At 43.4% G+C, this 20,008-nt stretch overlaps 1 protein-coding gene across 13 annotated transcripts in view; it reads right to left on the bottom strand.

Annotated features, from left to right (window-relative positions):
• Positions 1–20,008, bottom strand: part of PTPRT (protein tyrosine phosphatase receptor type T) — a 1,092,462-nt gene that overhangs the window by 584,148 nt on the left and 488,306 nt on the right. For all 13 annotated transcript variants that reach the window (XM_067708176.1, XM_067708171.1, XM_067708175.1 and 10 more), the window contains exon 7: positions 10,439–10,732. In XM_067708176.1, coding sequence (XP_067564277.1) covers positions 10,439–10,732 — 294 coding nt within the window. The remainder of the gene's footprint in view (positions 1–10,438; positions 10,733–20,008) is intronic.

Below are 20,008 nucleotides of genomic sequence, written 5' to 3' on the forward strand. Positions count from 1 at the left end.
TCCCTACACTCCCCCTTTAATGTTCACCTCAATGCAAAAGATGTGCAAAGACAGGACTGGACCTGAAGTTGGGGACCTCTCCGGAAATGAGAAGAAATCTTTGCATCACCTGTAGGTGATCTGGGAGAGAGAGGAGAGAAAAATGGGAAAAATCCCTGCCCACTGAAAGGACTTTTAAGGCTGTGAAAGGATTTTGAGTTGTCTGCTGGTCAGCCCTGCAATGTCATCTCTTGCCTGTGCCCCTCCCCTCCTCCCAAGCATCAAGAGAGGTACTGCTGCTGCAGAAAACAGCCTGGTGCTCATGCAGCTTTGGGACAGCAGGAGAGAGGGGCCAGTTTCACATCTGACCCCATTAGGACAGCCAGGAAAAACAGAGTGACGCTCTGGAACTCAGAGCAGGCAGTGAACAGGGGCCACAGGTGCTCCCCTGGGAATCTCCAGATGTCTTCGGGGGCAGGATCAAACCAAGTGCAGGATCTGGAATGGGGGATTCTGCTCAATACTTCGTAGCTCTAACTGACAAATGGGCACCAGCTGAGAAATGGCCTGTGTATTTATATTTCAAAAAATTGGGACAGTAATTACACATGTGGTTTCGTAAGCTTTTTTTTTTTAAACTTACCATAGCATGAACCCATGCCATTAGATATTCTCTGAAAACATGGTTTGTAATATCGGCATAGAATTCCACCGTGTGCATGCATAAAACTTTACTTAACTATGTTCCTATTGGGGCAGTTAGGTGATTTCCAAGTTTTTGCCTTTATAAATAATACAGTGATGACCTCCATGTACACGATTCTTTTTCAGCAGCTCTGATTAGTTTGTTAGAAAAAAAATGAGCAAATTGTCTTCTAAATGCACTGTGCCAGCCTACCCACCTGCAGAAATGCTGCTTCCTTTGTCCTTGACAGCGCTGGTTATTATCACTTAAAAGTAGATATCTTTTGGTAATCTTACAGGTTAAAATTCATTTATTTGATTATCTGTGACACTGGACATTTTAAATTTGTTTTTCACCATTCATATATTGTTTGTCGGTTACCTATTTATACCTTTTAGGCCTTTCTAAAAAAAAATCAGTGTGATGACATTTTTATTGACTTATTAGAGCTCTTTACGTGTAAGAATATTATCCCTTTTTTCTCTATTTTGTCACATAGTTTTCCACACTGTTTACCTATTTGCTTTCTGAATTTTGTTAGTATAGCATAGGAGGTTTTTCTTCTTCTTCCTTTTTTACATAATAAATTTGTAAGCCATGACTCAATGGTGGATGCATTTCCTTTGAATGAACTGTAATTCCTTCCTCATACAGAACAATATTTTCTTTATTTTCTTCTAGTTCTTGCTTTTTTCTGCTTTTAACTTCTTAATCGATCCAGAATTTATTTATTAGCATATCGTGATATCTATGCAATGCATTCTATTTCAATTCCAAATTATTAACCAATTACAGATATACTATGTTTATATGAATTCTCCATGCAAATAAACTTTGAAAGCCAGTTTCACTCTATGTTGGATTATTTTCTGGGCTTTAACTTTTTTTTTTTTTTTGCGGTACACTGGCCTCTCACTGTTGTGCCCTCTCCCGTTGCGCAGCACAGGCTCCAGATGCGCAGGCTCAGCGGCCATGGCTCAAGGGCCCAGCCGCTCCGCGGCATGTGGGATCTTCCCGGACTGGGGCATGAACTCGTGTCCCCTGCATCGGCAGGCGGACTCTCAACCATTGCGCCACCGGGGAAGCCCTGGTCTTTAATTATTATAGCTATAATAAACACAGGTATTTCACAGTGAAATCCACCCCCCCCGCCAAACCACCACTTTTAAAAGTGTTCTTCACTACACTCTCCTATATATTCTTTCAGATCAATTTTGAAATCACTCTGTCAAGTTCCAAAAAGAATCTCATTAGGGCTTTGATTGCAGTTGTATTAAACCCATAAATTAATTTGGGGAGAACTGATATCTTCACAATATTAAACTTGCTAATCCAACAACATGATATATCTCTCCATTTATTCAGTTCTTGTTTTATCATCCTCGATAAAGTTTTGGGTGTGTGTTTTCATATAGTTTCTGCACATTTCTTGGTTTTCTCCTAAGTATTTATATTTTAATTGCATTTGAGAATAGGATACATTTTGTTATTTTTTTATAATGGTGATTACTGGCATATAGCTATTGATTTTTGTTTATTTGCTTTGTGTCCGACCATAATACTGAAATCTCTTAGTAGTTCTAATAGCTTTTTTTTTTTTTTTTGGTTTAGTTTATTCTCTTAGGCTTTGAGGCTATAAGAACATTTTCTGCTAGAAATAAGAAAGTGCCTTTCCATTCCTAGCTTACCCAGAATTCTAATCTGTAATGAAGGCTGAATTTTTTCGAATTACTTTTCAGTCTCCCCGGAGAAGGTCAGATGGTTTCATCTTTTGACCCACTGATACGAAGCATCAGACCAATAGTCTTTCTAATATCCAACTTTTTTCATCGGTGCATTTCTGATCACGGTGCCTTATGCTTTCATTATGATGCTGGATTTCAGGGGTCATATGAGGAAGGGCTGGAGCTTTGCAGCTATGTAATTAGAAGTTCAATTCCCAGCTGGGCCACTTCGGCAGGTATATGGCCTTGGGTCAGTCACTTACCTTCCAGTCAGTGGAGGAAATTGTACCCACCCTCCTAGTGCAAGAATTACAAATAAAATAGTTACTTGTAACAAGCTCAATACAATGGCCCTCAGCGTGCGGAAGATACTCAAGCTACCATACTCAAGGGTAGCTGCTGTTTTCATTACTATAATCATCCATTTTCTTTGTGCTGTTATTTCAAGATTTCCATCAGTACAGGAATGACTGACCTCCAATTTTAATATATTTGGGGGCCATGTCTTTAGTCCAGCTAGCTTGATAAACAAACACTGTTAGCTTTTATTCTCATTAATACCTCTCTGTGGCTCACTTTTTCTTTAAACTCAACCTTCAAAGTTAGGAAGGACGGGGGAGTGTTTACCAGGGTGTGTTTGCTGACTTATTGTACTTCATCTCCCAGGTGGGCCTAGTTCTCTGGGGAGCGGAGGGTCGCAGAAAAATCTAAACATAACAGGATGTTTAATAGGGCTTTTCTTGTCACTTTGGAATTTTACCCAAGGCTACAAAACCAAGAAGAGTAAGGAGTAAGTGCTGCCCCGTTCTACACAGAACAGCTAAGACACTTCCAGATGTCCCTTCCAGAGACTGCTAAGAGGTGTCCAACTGGACCCTCACTCTTTGCTCTGATACCACGCTCAGCCCATCCAGTAAGGAGACTGTACAGGCTGGGATGAAAGTCCCTGAGGTTGTGAATTGCAGGTGTAAAGTGAGAAAACTTTCTTTTCTCCTCCTCTTCCCTAAGCCAAGTGGGAGCGGGGTCTAAGGTAACCACTTGTAGGTTATGTGCAGTGGGAGGGAGGGGAGAGGGGCCACAGGAAGAGGAGATGGACATCTCGTGCCCTAGCAGATGCTTTGCTCCTCTGCAGACGCTTCTTGTCTCATGCAGCAGCTCCTGAACCAGGTGTGATGAGAAGAGGCCTTCCCTCCTCTTCACCCCCTTGGAGGTAACTCTCTCCAAGGTCCTACCCTCCAGGGAAGAAAGGAAGTGTCAAAGCAGCAGAGACACTGGCATGGGGGAGGGAGGGGAAGTAAAGGAACAGTCAGCTCCCCGTCTCCAAGTCATTTAGAGGAAGAGGTGGCCACAGTCCCTCTTCTGTGGCTGCCTTCAGTCAGGGATCAAGTGCACTGCTCGGGTGATAATGTCCCTTTGAGCATGGTATGGCCTGCATGGGAGACCTCTCCTCCCCTAGTTTCTCACAGTGTTAAGGAGTTCTCCGTGAATCTTTAAATTTTGCTTTGATTCTCGGTGGAATGGTGATTCTACTTCTACTGGCTAACCTTGCTGTGTTTCCCTAAGATTTATGGACCATCCCACCAAGATCATAGCAGATGAGTCAGAGGTCTGTGCTCATACCACCATCCTGCCCAGAAGGAAGTTTCCATTTACTTCTAATTCAGAGTCCTACGAGTTAAGCCAGGTTATGCTACCCCCACCTTACAGAGTGAAGCTGAGGCTTAGAGAAATGAGAAACATAAAAATAATAGCCTCACAATGCTCGTTACGGAGCTCTGTTCTATTTTCTAGACCCTAATTTCCTCTTTCCCTCTCTCTATCCCTCCACTCTGCCCTAGAACTGCAAGCTAGACTAAAAACACACCAACCTGAGGATGTTCACTGCAGAGGGTCAGGACTCACCTCTACTCCCTGTCTGCCAAGGCCTCATTCCCACTAGCCTTGGCCTCCCAGAAGACAGAAGGGTCTGGAAAGCATGCTTCTCCCTCTTACTTAAGACTGGAGACAGAATTATAAAAGGACAATTCCCATCTCCCCCTCCCGTATTATCAAGAACCACTGCAGCCTCCTCTAGGTCCTGCAGCCACACGTCAAAGACTCCGGAACACCTGCAGAGCCACTCATCAGAGCTTCTGCGTGAATCCACCGCTGAGAAAGTGAAGAGAAGAGCAACTGGAGAAATCCTCTACAGAAGGGTCCATGATGCTACAGCGAAGGGAATCTTCCCAGGCCTGAGATCATTTCTAAACACTGCTCATTAAAAGGGGCTCTGTGTCCTGGGTTCTCTGCTAGGCAGATAACGTGTCTCACTGAAGCCTCCCAACACAGTGGTACACTGTAATCTCTCACAAACGGAAGAAAAGAAACTGAGGCACCGACAGGAGAAGGAATTCACCCATGGTCATCCAGCTCACACGTGCCAGCTTGAAATAAAAATCAGAATCTTTTTAGCTCTAAAGTCCCTCTTCTTTTCACTAAATTCTAATGACTACCCTCACTTCACTGAGCCCAGCAATTGGGATTTCTCTTTTTTATCCCCTTGGAGAAAAGAGCAGGGCAGACACATATCCCTTCAAGTAGAAATCCATAAATATGTAAATAAAATATAATGTGCAATCAACCTCAGGTGGAGGCAACAGGAAGAGGCTCTCCAAATCAGCGGTGCGTGTCGTGTGTCTGGCTGTATCAAGTCGCTTTTCACTTAGAGAGCCTGAACCCTGTGAGACCACGATGAAGTGGACTCCCAGGCAAGGGCCCTTTGATTTACAAGAGGAAGCAATCACAGGGGGATGTATGATCACTTGGCTTGCTGGACCGTTGAGGTGTGATTCCATAGCTATGATGTGAAGAGAGCTGCCCAGGGTCTGGCTGAAACACAGCTTTTGGGGAAAGAGATTTCTGGAGCATAAGAGAGAAAACTTTAGTTGCTATAGACCTGTTTTTGAGATGTGGAGGAACAGGTCACCCGAAAGTAAAACCAGAATCCAAAAGTGAGTGTTGCATGGAGGCAGATATGGGTAAAAATGAGGGAGAGTTTCTGAGTGATCATTTTAAGACATCAACAAGCAGGTGCTCGGGCCATTAAAAGTGGTACCTGCGGAAAAGATGCAGGGCCAGGTTGGACCAGTATGGTGTCTGCACCTCTTCTTCTCACCTGCCTTCCCCGCTTACTGACCTTGGGCCCTATCGTCAACGCCATTGGCCTTGGTTCTCCTTGTGGACGCCAGACAGTTGATGCAAAGAGCCTCCTACTGCCCCTACTCTTTCAACCTAATGGATACTCTCTGCTCCTAACTAGGACCCCATCCAGAGTTTTATGATAACTAGGCTAACACTGGGTAGTGAATAATAATAACCACCCAGGATCCCCAGCAGTGACCTGGTCTTCCATGGGAGAACATGAGCACCCCCATCAGAGGTGGCATTCAAGGTGAGACTGCATGGGCACCAGAGTGCCCCTCTAGGACCCAGCTCCTATGACTGGACGTCTGCTATTGCGTTTGTGCCAGAGAAAACCACCTGTTGCTCTAGACCAGAAAATCTCTGAGAGTCCAGACTACAGTATGATCATCGTGTTCTGAAATGGGATTTCCCATGGGATGATGAAACACAACGAAAGAATACGGCCCACCCTTCCAAATGCCAGTCAGTCCAGAGAAGTGGACAAGTAAGGCTTCCTGTTTTGATATCATTACTCATAATCATAACATCCATAACAATAATAGCAACAAATAAGGATTTGTTTCATTACAGGTATCCAAAGAGTGTTTTGAGCTTTTCAAAGCACTTTGATGTACGTTATCATGTTTGCTCCCCAGGCTTAGATCTCAGGAAAGATGGCGAATGATTCAACTGACCAAAAGGAACAAAATGATGAATAGAAGGGAAAAAAACGAATGGGGCATCTCAAGAGAATAGCATGAAGAAAGAGAATTAAACTGCTTTCATTGGTACAAAGATGTCCTTTTGATTTGCAAATCCAGGTGCAACCTGGAAGAAGAAGAGATAACGTTCTGGTCTCTCCTGAGCTCCAGGTTGACCTATACCATCACCTGCTGTGCAGCTGCACCTCAGACACAACATATTCAAACCTGGGCTGGCTTTCTCGCCCCTAAAGTGTCTTCTGTGTTTTCCATCTCAGAAGACAGCTCCATCACTCATCTCCCAGGCATCCAAACCAGAAGCCTGGGAGTGTCATCTACGGCTCTCTTCTCTTATCCTCACATTACTAGGTTCCTATCTGGTAAATCTGTCCAGGCTCGAGCTTAATTGGCAAGGGTCTTGCTATGAACTCTAGACTATTGGCCTGGGACACTGCACTGTAACTAAACTCTTGACAATCTCTCCCCTTAAGGGTTAGAACCTGCTCCCTGTGCCCCAAGAATCTACCTAGTGACCTGGCAGACCTGGCAGAACCAGCATCATCGCCACCTGCCCTTGCTGAATTGGGCCTCCTGGCATCTTCTTGATACCTGAGCTTGTAGCTTCCAGTTGCATGCCTCGGCCACCAGTACCTAGCACAGAGCTGGGCACATGGAAGGGACTCAGCAGATGTCTGATGAACAGGACTATAGCTGCAGTGCATGGAGGCTATTCACGCTCAGCTTGTCTCCATAGGTACCAGTCTCTTTATCACTCAGTCCCACCCTCAAGAGAACATTTGCAGAGGAAACTCCATCAAACCATGTGATGGAGAGTTCCTTAGGCCGAGAGATTTAGTTGTAAGAAGGTCATTGACCTGTGAGCTTCATCTGATGATTCTGTGCCTCAGTTTTTTCCCATCTACCTCTCAGAACTGCTTCAAGGATCAAGCAATATAATGGACACACTACCAAAGTGGCACCTGGGTATGACACTCTATCAGCGGTTCTTAAATGTGGGTGTGCATCAGCATCCCTCAGAGAGCTCCTTACAGCACAGATCTCTGGCCTCCATCCCCAGAATTTCTGATTCACTAGGTCAGGGAACAGGGCCTGAGAATTTGCATTTCTAACGAGTCCCCTGGTGATGCCGATGCTTTTCGTTCAGGACAAAACTTTGAAATCCACTGCTCGAGATCATTTTAACAGCATTGCTCTTTCCACGTCAAACTTGTTTTTCTCCACAAAGTGTGCTATTTCAGTACTTGACTTCATGCTTTACTCTCTTTGCTGTTTTGTCGGAATCTTAACCCAGTCTGTAAATTCCTCTGGGCAGAAATTATACCTTCCACACTCCACACTCTCTCATTTTCTGTTTTGTAAAATAATGAGTACATTTCCAGTATGATTAATAATAGAATAGAGAAAGGGGGAAAAAACTCAGACTACCAACCCCAATAAACAGCCTCCACAAGTGGATATCAGCCCTGGAATTCTCTTAAAAATTAATTACGAGGCAAAGAACATTCTATCAGTAGCAGTGTGGAAAAGATGATTACCTCTTTGATGACACATTTTGTAAAATGTGGGTTATTCAAGATTTTAGGCATAACTAACTTAAACATCAATATTTTTTGAAATATAAAACCACAAACAGCATTTTCAACTCATAATTTTTATACTGATTGTCAGACAATCGTGTTTTCAACATGTAAAATCCATTACACAGCCACGGCAACAGTTTGCAATAGATTGTAAATTTTTATTGAGATGATCATCTTGCGACTGAATTTCAAAATGCATTATATGATCATCAGCAAATAAGTCCATGGGGGCTGCTAAAGTGCTTTGAATATCATTTATAAAGATCAAAAACCCTGGAAACCCTGTAGAAAGAGAAAGGTCTCATCGGCAGGATCAAATCAATTATTTTTATGGATGAATACTGAATTGCAAAGCTGAGATAAGGTATTACCTGGTTTAATAACACATCCTTATGTCTTTTTAAAGTAGTAAGTTTTATAATCAAGTTTCAATGAGGAATTTTACCAAAGGCCTGTTTTTGAAACTAATCAAGAAAATGGCATCTCCGTTCACCGTGGTGGTTCAATAACATTCAAAGGAATATTCCCAAGCAAAGGAAATACTCACTAACTCTGGGTTACATGCTACCAAGACGCACTTCTGAGATATTTAAGAATGGTTACACTCAATTCTGCTACAACGCTTACTTTGAAAATGCAAATGTCTTCCAACATGATTGCTATATTAGGGAACAATGTGAGGACAGCATGAATTTCACATTTGCTATGTGAGATTTTGTACACAGAAACGCTAGTGAAGCAGAAAACCGCACCCAGCTGGACAGAGTCACATAGGAACACACAAGACACACCCACCTCAAACATCTACCTGCTTCCTTCGTTCACTGTGTGCGTTACAAGCTTACTGCCACTTTCAGACAGCCCTCCTCCACCACTGCACAGTAGCTCATGGGCTGCAGCCTTCCTGATACCCACTTCCACAGGCAAACTCCAGGATGTTTCACGGTAACACCCCATTTGTATTACAGTATTTATGCATATCTTAGCCATTAACACGTGTACAATTGTGCTGCCATTTTTACTAGTTCCTCTCTTTTTGGTGTGTCACTGATGAGTGCTGTACCCCAGCCCCATTTTCCCCCATAAGCCCAGTGGTTTTTACTGCATAACTTTGAATAGTGCAACGATTTTTAGGCACACGTATGTTGCATTATAGCAGAACTGACTGTGTTTTACTTTTTTGTTCCATGGAAGTCACTGTGCTGATGGGTCCTTCTCTCCCCACCCAGAAGTCATCAAGGATTCCTTTTCCCTCAGAAGTCAATGGCTCATGTTGCCACTTCCCTGGTCCCCCACTGGAGCACCCCCAGCTCTATACACCCCATGATCAAGGGCATTCGAGTCAGGGAACCTGAGGGCAAATCCTGAGTGTGCTGTTGGCCAATTCTATGACTTTGGATAAAACTTTAAAAAATACTGAGTCTCTATTCTTTCATTTATATTGAGATAAAAGTACTTACATCAAATGGTTACTTAGGAAAAATGAGATAAAATAAATAATGTGATTTGCAGCAAAAAACAAACCCATAAAACACTGAGTCCTTTTAATTTCTTGAGTTGCATTTGAAGCCAGAACATCTCAGGGGTACAGTCAGGGGTATAATCCCAGACAACACCCCTTGTTAGAAACACCACAGAAGCCTGGAGGTCTTGCGGATAGATACAAAGAACGCTCCCATACACAGCCCTAGTCGGCAAACTCTTTAGCAGCATCCGGAAACCTCAGAGAAACCGTTGGAGCCTGGCTGGAGGGAACACTGACCAGGAGCCTGTAGGGAAGTAGAATCCAAAGGACCCTTGGACAGAGAGTCTCAGCCCAGACTCCTAAGTAGGTGCCAGAAACCCCCAAGGGACACAGAGGTGGGCGGCTCTCAGGAACTAAGGCATTTCCAGAATCCACTGAGAGACGCTTTCAGAGCCAGGAGGCACTCAAGATGCAGCTGGCACCAGGAGCCCCTCAGAGACAGAACCAGAACCAGGAGCCCTCGGGGACACTGTCAAAACCAAGAGCTCATTAGGGTCACAGGCCCAGCCCAGAGATCCTCAGGGCCAAAAATATAACCAGGAACACCTGACGTATGCAACAAGAATCAGAACCACTCAGAGACATAGACCAACTGAAGCCTCAGGTCACAAGGTCAGAGCCACGAGCCCCCAGAGATACAACCAGAGCCTGGAACCTTCAGAGACACAGCCAGGAGCTCTCAGAGAAGCAGGCCCAGGAGCCCTCAAAGAAACAAGGCCAGGAGCCCTGAGAGACACTGTCAGCACTAGGAAGGCTCAGACACGCCAGTGGCACCAGAAGCCCTTGGAGAGAGGGAACCAGTGTCCCGGGAAACACTGTCAGGACCAGGAACCTCTCCATGACACAGCTAGAGTCAGGTGCTTCCTAGACTCCCAGTCAAAGCCAGGAGGCCCCCAGAGATGCCTCTGGAGCCTCTAAGGCAAGACCAAAACTCTGGTGTTTGTTTTTTAATCACAACAGGAAGCACACTCATACCAAAGTGGAGGAATGACTGTCACAGGAGCAATCACTCGCAGCAACTGCCCAACCTCTCAAAACGGAGTCAGGAAGAAGAGTCCTACCTGCACACTTGGTTCTGGTGGTGAGGGGAGGCCCTGGTGGTCCCGTGCCCCCTTCCCCTGGTCGCGTGAGCAGTACCCGGATCTCATACTCCACATCGGGGTCCAGGTGCCACAGCTTATAGTTGGGAGAGTCGACGATGTGGGTCTCTGCCCAGGTGCCGGTGGTGGTGCGGTACTCCACCTCCTTCAGGATGATGGGGCCGTCTCCAATGATGGAGTTGGCATTCGGCTTGATCCACAGGTATGTGGCCCCCACGGCCAGCAGCTCTGGGGGGGCGATGGGTGTGGGAGGCTCTGAAAGACAGGAATCAGCAAAGGATGTCAGACCCAAATGGTTTATAGAGCAGACTCCAAACATGTGAGGACGAAGGACAGAATTCCGGACAGCCATAGAAAACAGCCCAAATCCCTTTCTCCACCCATTCACGTCCTACTTGAATTAAATCATTGTATTTAATACCTGAATCAGCATTTCTTAAGTAACTATATTCAACACCTCCTGTATCTCCTTCATTTAAAGAAAGGAAACAATGATGGCCATTGTGAGGAAAAGATTTTTCTTGAACACGGCAAAGATGCCTGGGGCAATAGTCTCTTTTCTATCCTCAAATGAGAACCTGCCTTTACTAAAGCGGAGTTTGGTTCAAAACCCAGGAGACGCAGGAGTTTACAAACATTTCTTTTATAGGGACACGTAGATTGTTAGTGGATGTTCTTCCAAATAGTGATAGGAGCCTAAGTAGCAAAGGGATGATGGCATAGCAGGAATTCAGCTTCTTCCTCAACCCTAGCGATCTCCTCCATCAGAGAGAGGGGCACTGGCCACAGTGACCCCAGTGGGAATCAAGGGTCAAGGGAAAAGTCATGCTGAGTAATCTTGGATCTCCTATGTGTTGCCATCTCTCTTCCATTAAGTTCTGTAACCTCAGCTAAACAGACCAGAATTGCAGCAAAGCATGAATGGTGGCCTCTTTCCGGCAATTTTTAGCTCACTGGCAAATTATCATTTACTTTATCCTCGTTTACCAGAAAATCTCATCTGCAACACTTTGTGTAATACTTGGGACATTATCACCTCCGTTTTAATGAATTAAAAAACAGAACCCAAGCGATCAGTTCACCTAACCAAGACAGTGGAGCAGGTAAGGCAGGATGGGACCCACATCTGATGCCTTTCAAGACCAGCTCTCCCTTTGGAAAGCTGTTTGCCTCTCGATACCCATTTTCTACAGATCAATGTCGATATATTTATTTTTATTTGTAGCAAAAAATGGCAGTGGGACAACAATAAAGAAGTGAGAAGAAAGAGAAGACAGGCCCCCTTCCCTACCACCCAATATAATCACCATTTTTATTTCTCCATGTTCCATTCCAATTTCTATGCGTATAAACCATATTTTTGTGGCTACAGTAACACACAGACCCAATGTAGATTTTCTTTCCTTCCCTCACTTATTAGATCCAAAGGACTTTGTTTACATACTATGTGGATTTTACCATCGCTGTCTTTAATAGCGACAGAACGATCCATCAGATAATTACACTAATTATTCTCTGATTGTTGGGCACATGAGTTGTTTGCTGCAATGAACATCTCTGTGCAAATGATTCCAGTCCATCTCGTCTCATATATTCTTAGGACCAACTTCCAGGAAGGGATTATCTATCAAAGGGTATGAACAAGTTATTGATTCTTGGAGTAGAACTAGGAAGTGAAGGGTGGGGAAGGCATTTGGGGGTGGAGTACAACTTAGCTGTGCTCAAGAACTTTTGGAGAGCCTCTGAGCTATTCAGGTGGCTAAGGCAGGTATAAGTTTCAGTTTGGAACTCAGGTGAGAGCTCTGGGATAGATAGGGCTCATTCAGTGTTTTCTTTCTAATTAATTATCTAGCAACAAAGATTCTCCTGAAAGAGAATAATCATTATGAAGCAGAGGTGGACAATATTTTCTCAGTGTGACTCGAAGCAAATCTTCAGGGACAAGTTCAGATTGCCTCTATTATAGCCTGCCATTTGGTCAGAGAAGGAAACTAAGCAGATTAGTCAAGCTAGATGCTTTTCTTTACAAAGCCATGGAGGTTATTACTCAAGGCCTTGTTATCTCAAAGGTGTTTGCAGATTGATTTTTGGATAATTTGTTCCAGGTAGGGAAGTTGGCAGGCAGATAATTTCTGGGCTCATCCTCTGTGCATTTTAAATATATAGACCCTTTGATCACCATTATCAACTCTCCAGAGTTCCCATCAGTCTCCAATGAGGCCCCACGGGTGATATTTCATAGCTCTGTGATGACTCTGTCCAATTCCTTAGTATAATTATTCACAGACCAGCTCTGGACAGAATTAAGAGCAGCAGGCTTTAATACTTTAAGGCTTGAGCAAGTGGCTACATTAAACTCTCTTCCACTGACTTTCCACAATGGTTTCTTCTCTCCTATTTCAGGCATTAGCGGTAAACTGCTGACCACCAGAAAGAAAACAAAGCATCAATCTTTCCAAATGTTTAGTCCCTTTTCATGTATTTCTGAAGGTAGGTGCAAGTAGAGTAACCAACATTCCCTCGAGGATATAAATGTCTCCATCTCAAATGACAAACTAGTTTACATGTCCACGTGCAGACTATCCTTCCCTCTGACCCCTCAAGAATTGCCAGGAAGTACATCCTAGTGTTTCCTGTACTTGGCACCAAGAGGCCATCAGATTATTCTTGTTTTTCCTGTTTTTAGTAACTTATAGATTTATATATGGCATTCTTTAGAAGCCACATGTACTAGTGTTCAAAGAGAAAAAAGCAGGAATGAGACACAATGATTTTTTTGGTAGGTACCACCTTTTTAAATAATGCACAGAAAGACCGTGTTTATCTGTATCAGTTGTCCTCTCTGAGATGAACTGTTCAGACGGACAGTGCAAGAACTCTATGAAGACATCTAATCCAACCACCAGAGTCATCAGACAGGAAACCAAGGACCAGGGAGAGCCCATGAAGCTAGAAGGAGGTGTAGGCAGCTTTGGAACTCAGGGCCCAGGTAGCACTCCCGCCCATCGTTTTCTCCTCTTGTACTTGAGATGTTTAAGCAATTAACCAGAAAGATCATTGAAGGAAGTCTGTAAGAGTAGTCTTTAACTTTGGTTGATACAAAGGACCTTATGAAAATGTGGTGAGAAGTTCCAGACTTTCCCCAGGGAAATGCACATAAGCCTACTACTACCTAGAGTTCTGTACATCATTTCAGGAATTCACGAACCCTTTCTGAAGCCCCTACATGAACCCTTGAAGAGTCTATGCTGAAAATAAAGGAAATCCACAGAGATTCTAATGACAGCCCACATGCCCCTAATAGCTGACACTTCTCTGGGACCCTGACCCTTTGTTGCAGGGACTAAAGGCTGGGATCACAATCATGTAAGGAAATGGAACTTGATGTAGGGGTCATAGACCTAGTACTTGCAGGCTCCAGGTTCCCAAGCGTTTGGGTGAAAATAAACATGCTAAGATTTCCCCAGGACAATGCCAAGTAAATGTCTAGGTTCCCATGACTATGACCCACCCAGCACATTCATAGATTCAACATCTGGACTAAAACATTTGAAGGAAAAAAACATGATTCTACCCATTTAATGTTATAACTTAGGTAGAAATCTTCCACAGAGGCTGTCTTAGTAGCTTGGGTTGCTATAACAAAACACCATAGACTGGGTGGCTTACACAACAGACATGTATTTATCACAGTTCTGGAGGCTGAGAAGTCCAAGATCAAGGTTCCAACAGATTCAGTGTCTGGTGAGGACCCTCTTCTTGGTTTGCAGACAGCTGCCTTCTTGCTGTGTCCTCACATGGTGCTGGTCTCTTCCTCTTCTTACAAGGGGATTAATTCCATAATGGGGACTCTGCACACACGACCACATCTAAACCTAATCAGCTCCCAAAGGCCCAACTCCTAACACCATCACATTGGGATTAGGGCTTCCACGTATGAATGGGCACAGGCCATGTTTTCAAATCCATCTTTCTGTGCATGAAGGGCTTTGTCTAATTGTGGGGTCTTGAGATGAACAACCTGGCAGAGAGAGACTTCCTGTGAAAGAAACCCCAACTGGTGTGTACTCTGTGCCTCTCACGTGCCAGCCGGAGTGCTGAGTGTGTGCAATTTAGTGGTGAAAAGAAATACAGGTTGTCTGTGCCCATGGACTCACAGGGTAAGGCAGCCAGTTAAAGAGGCACTGACAATAATGTGGAATGAGAGTCACGATGGGGTGACGGGAACAGTTATGAGGCCTGTGAAGCGGCCTAATCTAGTCGAGAGCTTAGGGAAGCTCTTGCAGAGAACATCTGGGCATGATCTATGGGGCCAGAAATTCACATTAAGTCTGTGAGCAAAGAGACTGTCCTAGGAATCCTGTAGTTCTGAGTTGCTTGGTGCCACCCAGAGCCAGACTGGTAAACAATTTTTTAAAACTATGTACTCCGCACACCTATTCATTCACTCGTTATATAAACATAGAGTATCTGCTTCATGTCACACTCAGTCCTAGCCACTGAGGATACAGCAATAGACGAAACAGACACAGTCCTGGTTGCCAGGGGCTCACATTCCAGCTTTCACTCAAGGACTGAGAGAAAGAGGAATAAGGAGAGAAAGAAGTTAATTCAGAAGCTGCTGAAGAGGAGAAAATCATAGGACAAGCCAGGCCTAGGGTGATGCTTGGATCAATCAACTGATACACATACACACAACAGAATGCTACGCAGCAAGGGAAAGGGAACAAACAACTGATGCTCACCATGGACAAATCTCAAAAGAAAATGATGTTGTGCAAAAGAAGACAAAAAAGAAGAATGCATAATGATTCCATGTATATGAAAAGTTCAAGAACAGGCAAAACTGATCTATGGCAATAAAAGCCAGAATTACAGTTACCTGTGGGAACAGGTGCTGACTTGGATGAGGCATAAGAGAACTTTCTGGGGTGTTAAAACGTACTCCACATTGATTTGCGTGATTAAATAGTAACAACCAGAACCGTGTTAACGCTGGTGGGGTGATTTCCTGGAAGGAGGCATAAGAAAACTTTCTGGGGTGATAAAAATGTCCTTATCTTGACTAGAACTGTGTAAGACTCATCAAACTGTACACTTAAAATATAGGTATTTCGCTGTATGTAAATGATACCTAAAAAAAAGTCTAAGAAGAACAAACAAAAATATGGCTTGCCTGTAACCCAGCAGGTGGGTTTGAATTAAGAAGAAGGCCACAAAATCTTACTTGGAACTGAACCCCAGAGTATTTGGAGGGAATGAGCCTTTAATCCCGTATCATTTCTGTCCACACAATTCCATCAGCATCATCAGATGCTTGATTCCCGTGAGCTTTCTTAACAAGAGGTTGTTCAGGCACACATCAGTTCTCATTCATGAGTCTTTTCACATATGAAACGACCAAGCCCTCTCTTTACCTGGTCCCACACCATCAGCTGTGTGGAGCCAGGAGGAAGTGTTTGACATCCGATGGCCCTCTCTGCTGACAAAGGTTGGAACCAAATCAAGAAGGAGGGAGCCTGGTTTTCAGGGAGATGAGATCTGAGTTGGGAGATGGCTCTGGCCCCCTCTAGCCAGGAATAAAAGCACTCTGAGGACAAGAACCCCATGGACCATCATCCCTGAGGCCTGGGCAGCAACTGACCCCGACCGGTCAAGCCTCTCCTTGAACATGTAGGTGGCGACGGGACCCCTTAGTGCAATTCTCCTTCATCCTCAGCAACCTCCAGACCAATTCTGTCTTTCTCTTTCCTGCTGTGAGCACGTATAACAGTTTGACTCCCCGGAAATTCCTACAGAGAGCAACAGGGCTTCCAATAGCTGGAGAGCAAGCTTTGCAATTATGTATTGTCTGCTCCAGACAGAAATCAAATATTTTGAGAAAAACTGAATGTTAGTAAGATGTGAAGTGAGCCCTGAGACATGTTTAAGGTGAATACAGCCTGGCCTCTGACATTGTCTATCACCCTGTGCCTCCCACTTGATCACCCTTCCAACCGCATTGCACTTACTGACCCACAAGAGTCCATGGGAATACTCCACCCTACCCCGCCTGCCAACATACCACACATACCCACAGGCTATTTTATCATTCCCACATCTGCACTTTTGCACACATTTTCTCCCAACTGGAACATCGTTCCTTTTGCTTTGAATCAAACCATGCCCATTTTTCTTTTCAATTCTGCTGCATAGAGCACAAGGCTAGGCACAGAGTAGGTATTTCAAAAGCACCATGATGATTAGATTTTCTACCCATTGGCATGCAATACTTTCATAAAATAAGGCATTGACGATCAAAGAGGAGAAGGGAATCTAGCTTGGGGCCGGGGTCTGCCTTTCTTTGTCTTTCACCACTAGTCAGCTGTGTGACCCTGGACATACCACCCAGTCTTAGTGGTTCTCAGTATTTTCATCTTTAGAATTAAAGGTGGTTCAAATTACAAAAGTATCTGAATTTTCTGCCAAGGACCATAGGGATTCTACGTGGCTATGTTTACTGACTCTACCCTGGCTGTGCTGTCAGGAGGAGACTCCACTGTCTCAGTCATCTCTGGCCCATGAGGTCCCCGAGCAGAAGACATAATAAGGAGATACAGCACCCAATCCAGCAGTCTGTGCCAACTAGAATTAGTCTTTGTGTCCTAGCCTAACATATGGCCAAGGTTCAAGAAATATTTAATGTCTCATTTTATTGGACAGAGAAAATACTGGACAAGTTTTCCCAAAATAAGAGGTCGAGGTGGCAAGGAAGGGGTGAAAAAGAGAAAGGAGAGTGGCAGAGAGAATAGTGGATGGACATCCAAGCTGGGAACTGGATGTATTTGGGAGAAGGCATCAAACAACTGGAACAGAACAATAATCAAAGACATAGCTAAAAAACAATTATTTGAACTAAATGAAGGTCTGAGTTGATGGACGAGAAAGACCACAGTGGGTTGCAGGAAAAATCAATGACAAGACTCAAACTTAAGCACATACTGGCAATACTTTGAAATAGCAGACTAAAGAAAAATTCCCACAGCATCTAGACAAAAACAGGTCTCCAGCAAAACAAAACAAAAAGACTGAAAAATCAGTTTCCAGAGTTCATCATTTCAATTTGAAACACTGGGATATAACACTGAAGGTGATAACAGTAATAAGCATCACAAACGACAGCAGCAGCAGTTAACGAGTTCTGCACACTTTTGATGTACCTGTCACTGTTCTTAGAGCCTTAAAATATTAACTCATTTAACCTTCACAGCAACTCTATGGGTAGCCAATACTATGATTCACGCTTTTCTGAACAGAAGAAAGAGATGCAGAATAAGTAATTTGCCCAATGCCAGACGACTAGTAATTTAAAGAACCAGGCTTAAGGCCAAGGAAGCCTTACTTGGGGGCTCTGCATTCCCAACCACAAAAGTATAACACACACACAAGGTTTTAAGAGGATGTTTCATGTCCCAAGAATTTTATAGCCAGCTAAGTTGTGGTGCATTAGGAAAGCCAGTAGATAGACAATCTCAGATTCTGAAAAATGCAGAAGACATATTATCTACACACCCTTCCTTGGAGAAAAATTACTTGAAAATAGACCCTAGTCCACACTGGGGTGAGTCGAAATCACTACCTCTAGGATGGGGGAACTGGGATAGCAAAAGGACAGGTCCTGTGGGATAATTACTACCACAGGATTCTTCTTTCTCAGGAAAGAGTCTAGAAGAGAATCACTGCCTCATGCCAGACCAAATGGGAGACAAAACCCAAACTTAAAAAAAAAAAGACAGAAATCCCAAAGGCATTTAGATTGTGCTTAAAAGCAAGCAACTTCACTATGAATGGTGAACGCTTGCTTTGGCAATAATTCTGAAAATGGACACAAAAAATTTCTCTGGATAATTGCTCCCTTAGACAAGACTCTCCAAAGGTACAGAAGTCCAATATTAACTAAATTAAAATGAACCCAAAAAATCCCACCTACCTATGCCTCTTAAAATGCCTAGCCATAAACAGACCAAATATTGGTGTTTTCCTTAGGGTTGTGAGGAAATGAGTACTGTTTTCTTTTTTGTGTGTTTCTACAAATGTCCTCTAATAAACCTGAACTGGGTGTTTATTCCAAAGACAAGCATTTTACTTTTTTTGGGGGGGAGGGGTGGTTAAAAATGTTTATTATGATAAAATATGTATGACATAAAATATGTCATTTTAATCATTTTCAGTGTACAATTCAGGGTATTAATTATATTCGCACTGTTGTGCAACCATCACTGCTCTGTGTTTCCAAATCTTTTCCATCACCCCAAAAAGAAACTAGAAACATAAGACAACATCTCCCATCCCCCTCTTCTCCCAGCCACTGGGAACCTCTACTCTACTTTCTGTCTCTAGGAATTTGCCTACCTAGGTATTTCATATAAATAGAATCATACAAAATTTGTCTTTTCATCACTGCCTTATTTCACATAGCATATTTTCAAGTTCATCCATATTGTAGCATATATCACAAACGTATTCCTTTTCATGGGTGAATAATATCCCATTGTATGTATAGACGACATTTTGTTTATGCATTCATTTGTTGATACACACTTGAGTTGTTTCTACATTTTGGCTACTGAGAATAATGGTACAACGAACACAAGAGTCAAATGGACTTTTTCTTTTCTTTTCTTTTTGTGGACATATGTTTTTCTTTCTCTAGAAGTGAATTGCTGGGGCATAGGGAAGGTGTACATGTACCTGTTTTTTTTTTTAATAGATCTTTATTGGAGTATAATTGCTTCACAATACTGTGTTAGTTTCTGTTGCACAACAAAGCAAATCAGCCATATGCATACACATGTCCCCATATCCCCTCCCTCTTGAGCCTCCCTCCCACCCTCCCTATCCCACCCCTCTAGGTCATCACAAAGCACCGAGCTGATCTCCCTGTGCTATGCGGCTGCTTCCCACCAGCCAACCGTTTTACACTCGGTAGTGTATATATGTTGATGCTACTCTCACTTTGCCCCAGCTTCACCCTCCCACCCCTTGTCCTCAAGTCTATTTTCTATGTGTACCTTTTTATTCCTGTCCTGCCCCTAGGTTCTTCAGATCTTTTTTTGTTTTTAGATTCCATATATATGTGTTAGCATATGGTATTTATTTTTCTTTCTCTGACTTACTTCACTCTGTATGACAGTCTCTAGGTCCATCCACCTCACTACAAATAACTCAGTTTTGTTTCTTTTTATGGCTGAGTAATATTCCATTGTATATATGTGCCACACCTTCTTTATCCATTCATCTGTCGATGGACACTAAGGTTGCTTCCATGTCCTGGCTATTGTAAATAGAGCTGCAATGAACACTGTGGTACATGACTCTTTTTGAATTATGGTTTTCTCAGGGTATATGCCCAGTAGTGGGATTACTGGGTCACACAGTAGTTATATTTTTAGTTTTTTAAGGAACCTCCATACTGTTCTCCATAGTGGCTGTATCAATTTACATTCCCACCAACAGTGCAAGATGGTTCCCTTTTCTCCACACCTTCTCCAG

The sequence above is a fragment of the Pseudorca crassidens genome, chromosome 15 (genome assembly GCF_039906515.1).
Source record: "Pseudorca crassidens isolate mPseCra1 chromosome 15, mPseCra1.hap1, whole genome shotgun sequence".
NCBI classification, from domain to species: Eukaryota; Metazoa; Chordata; class Mammalia; order Artiodactyla; family Delphinidae; genus Pseudorca; species Pseudorca crassidens.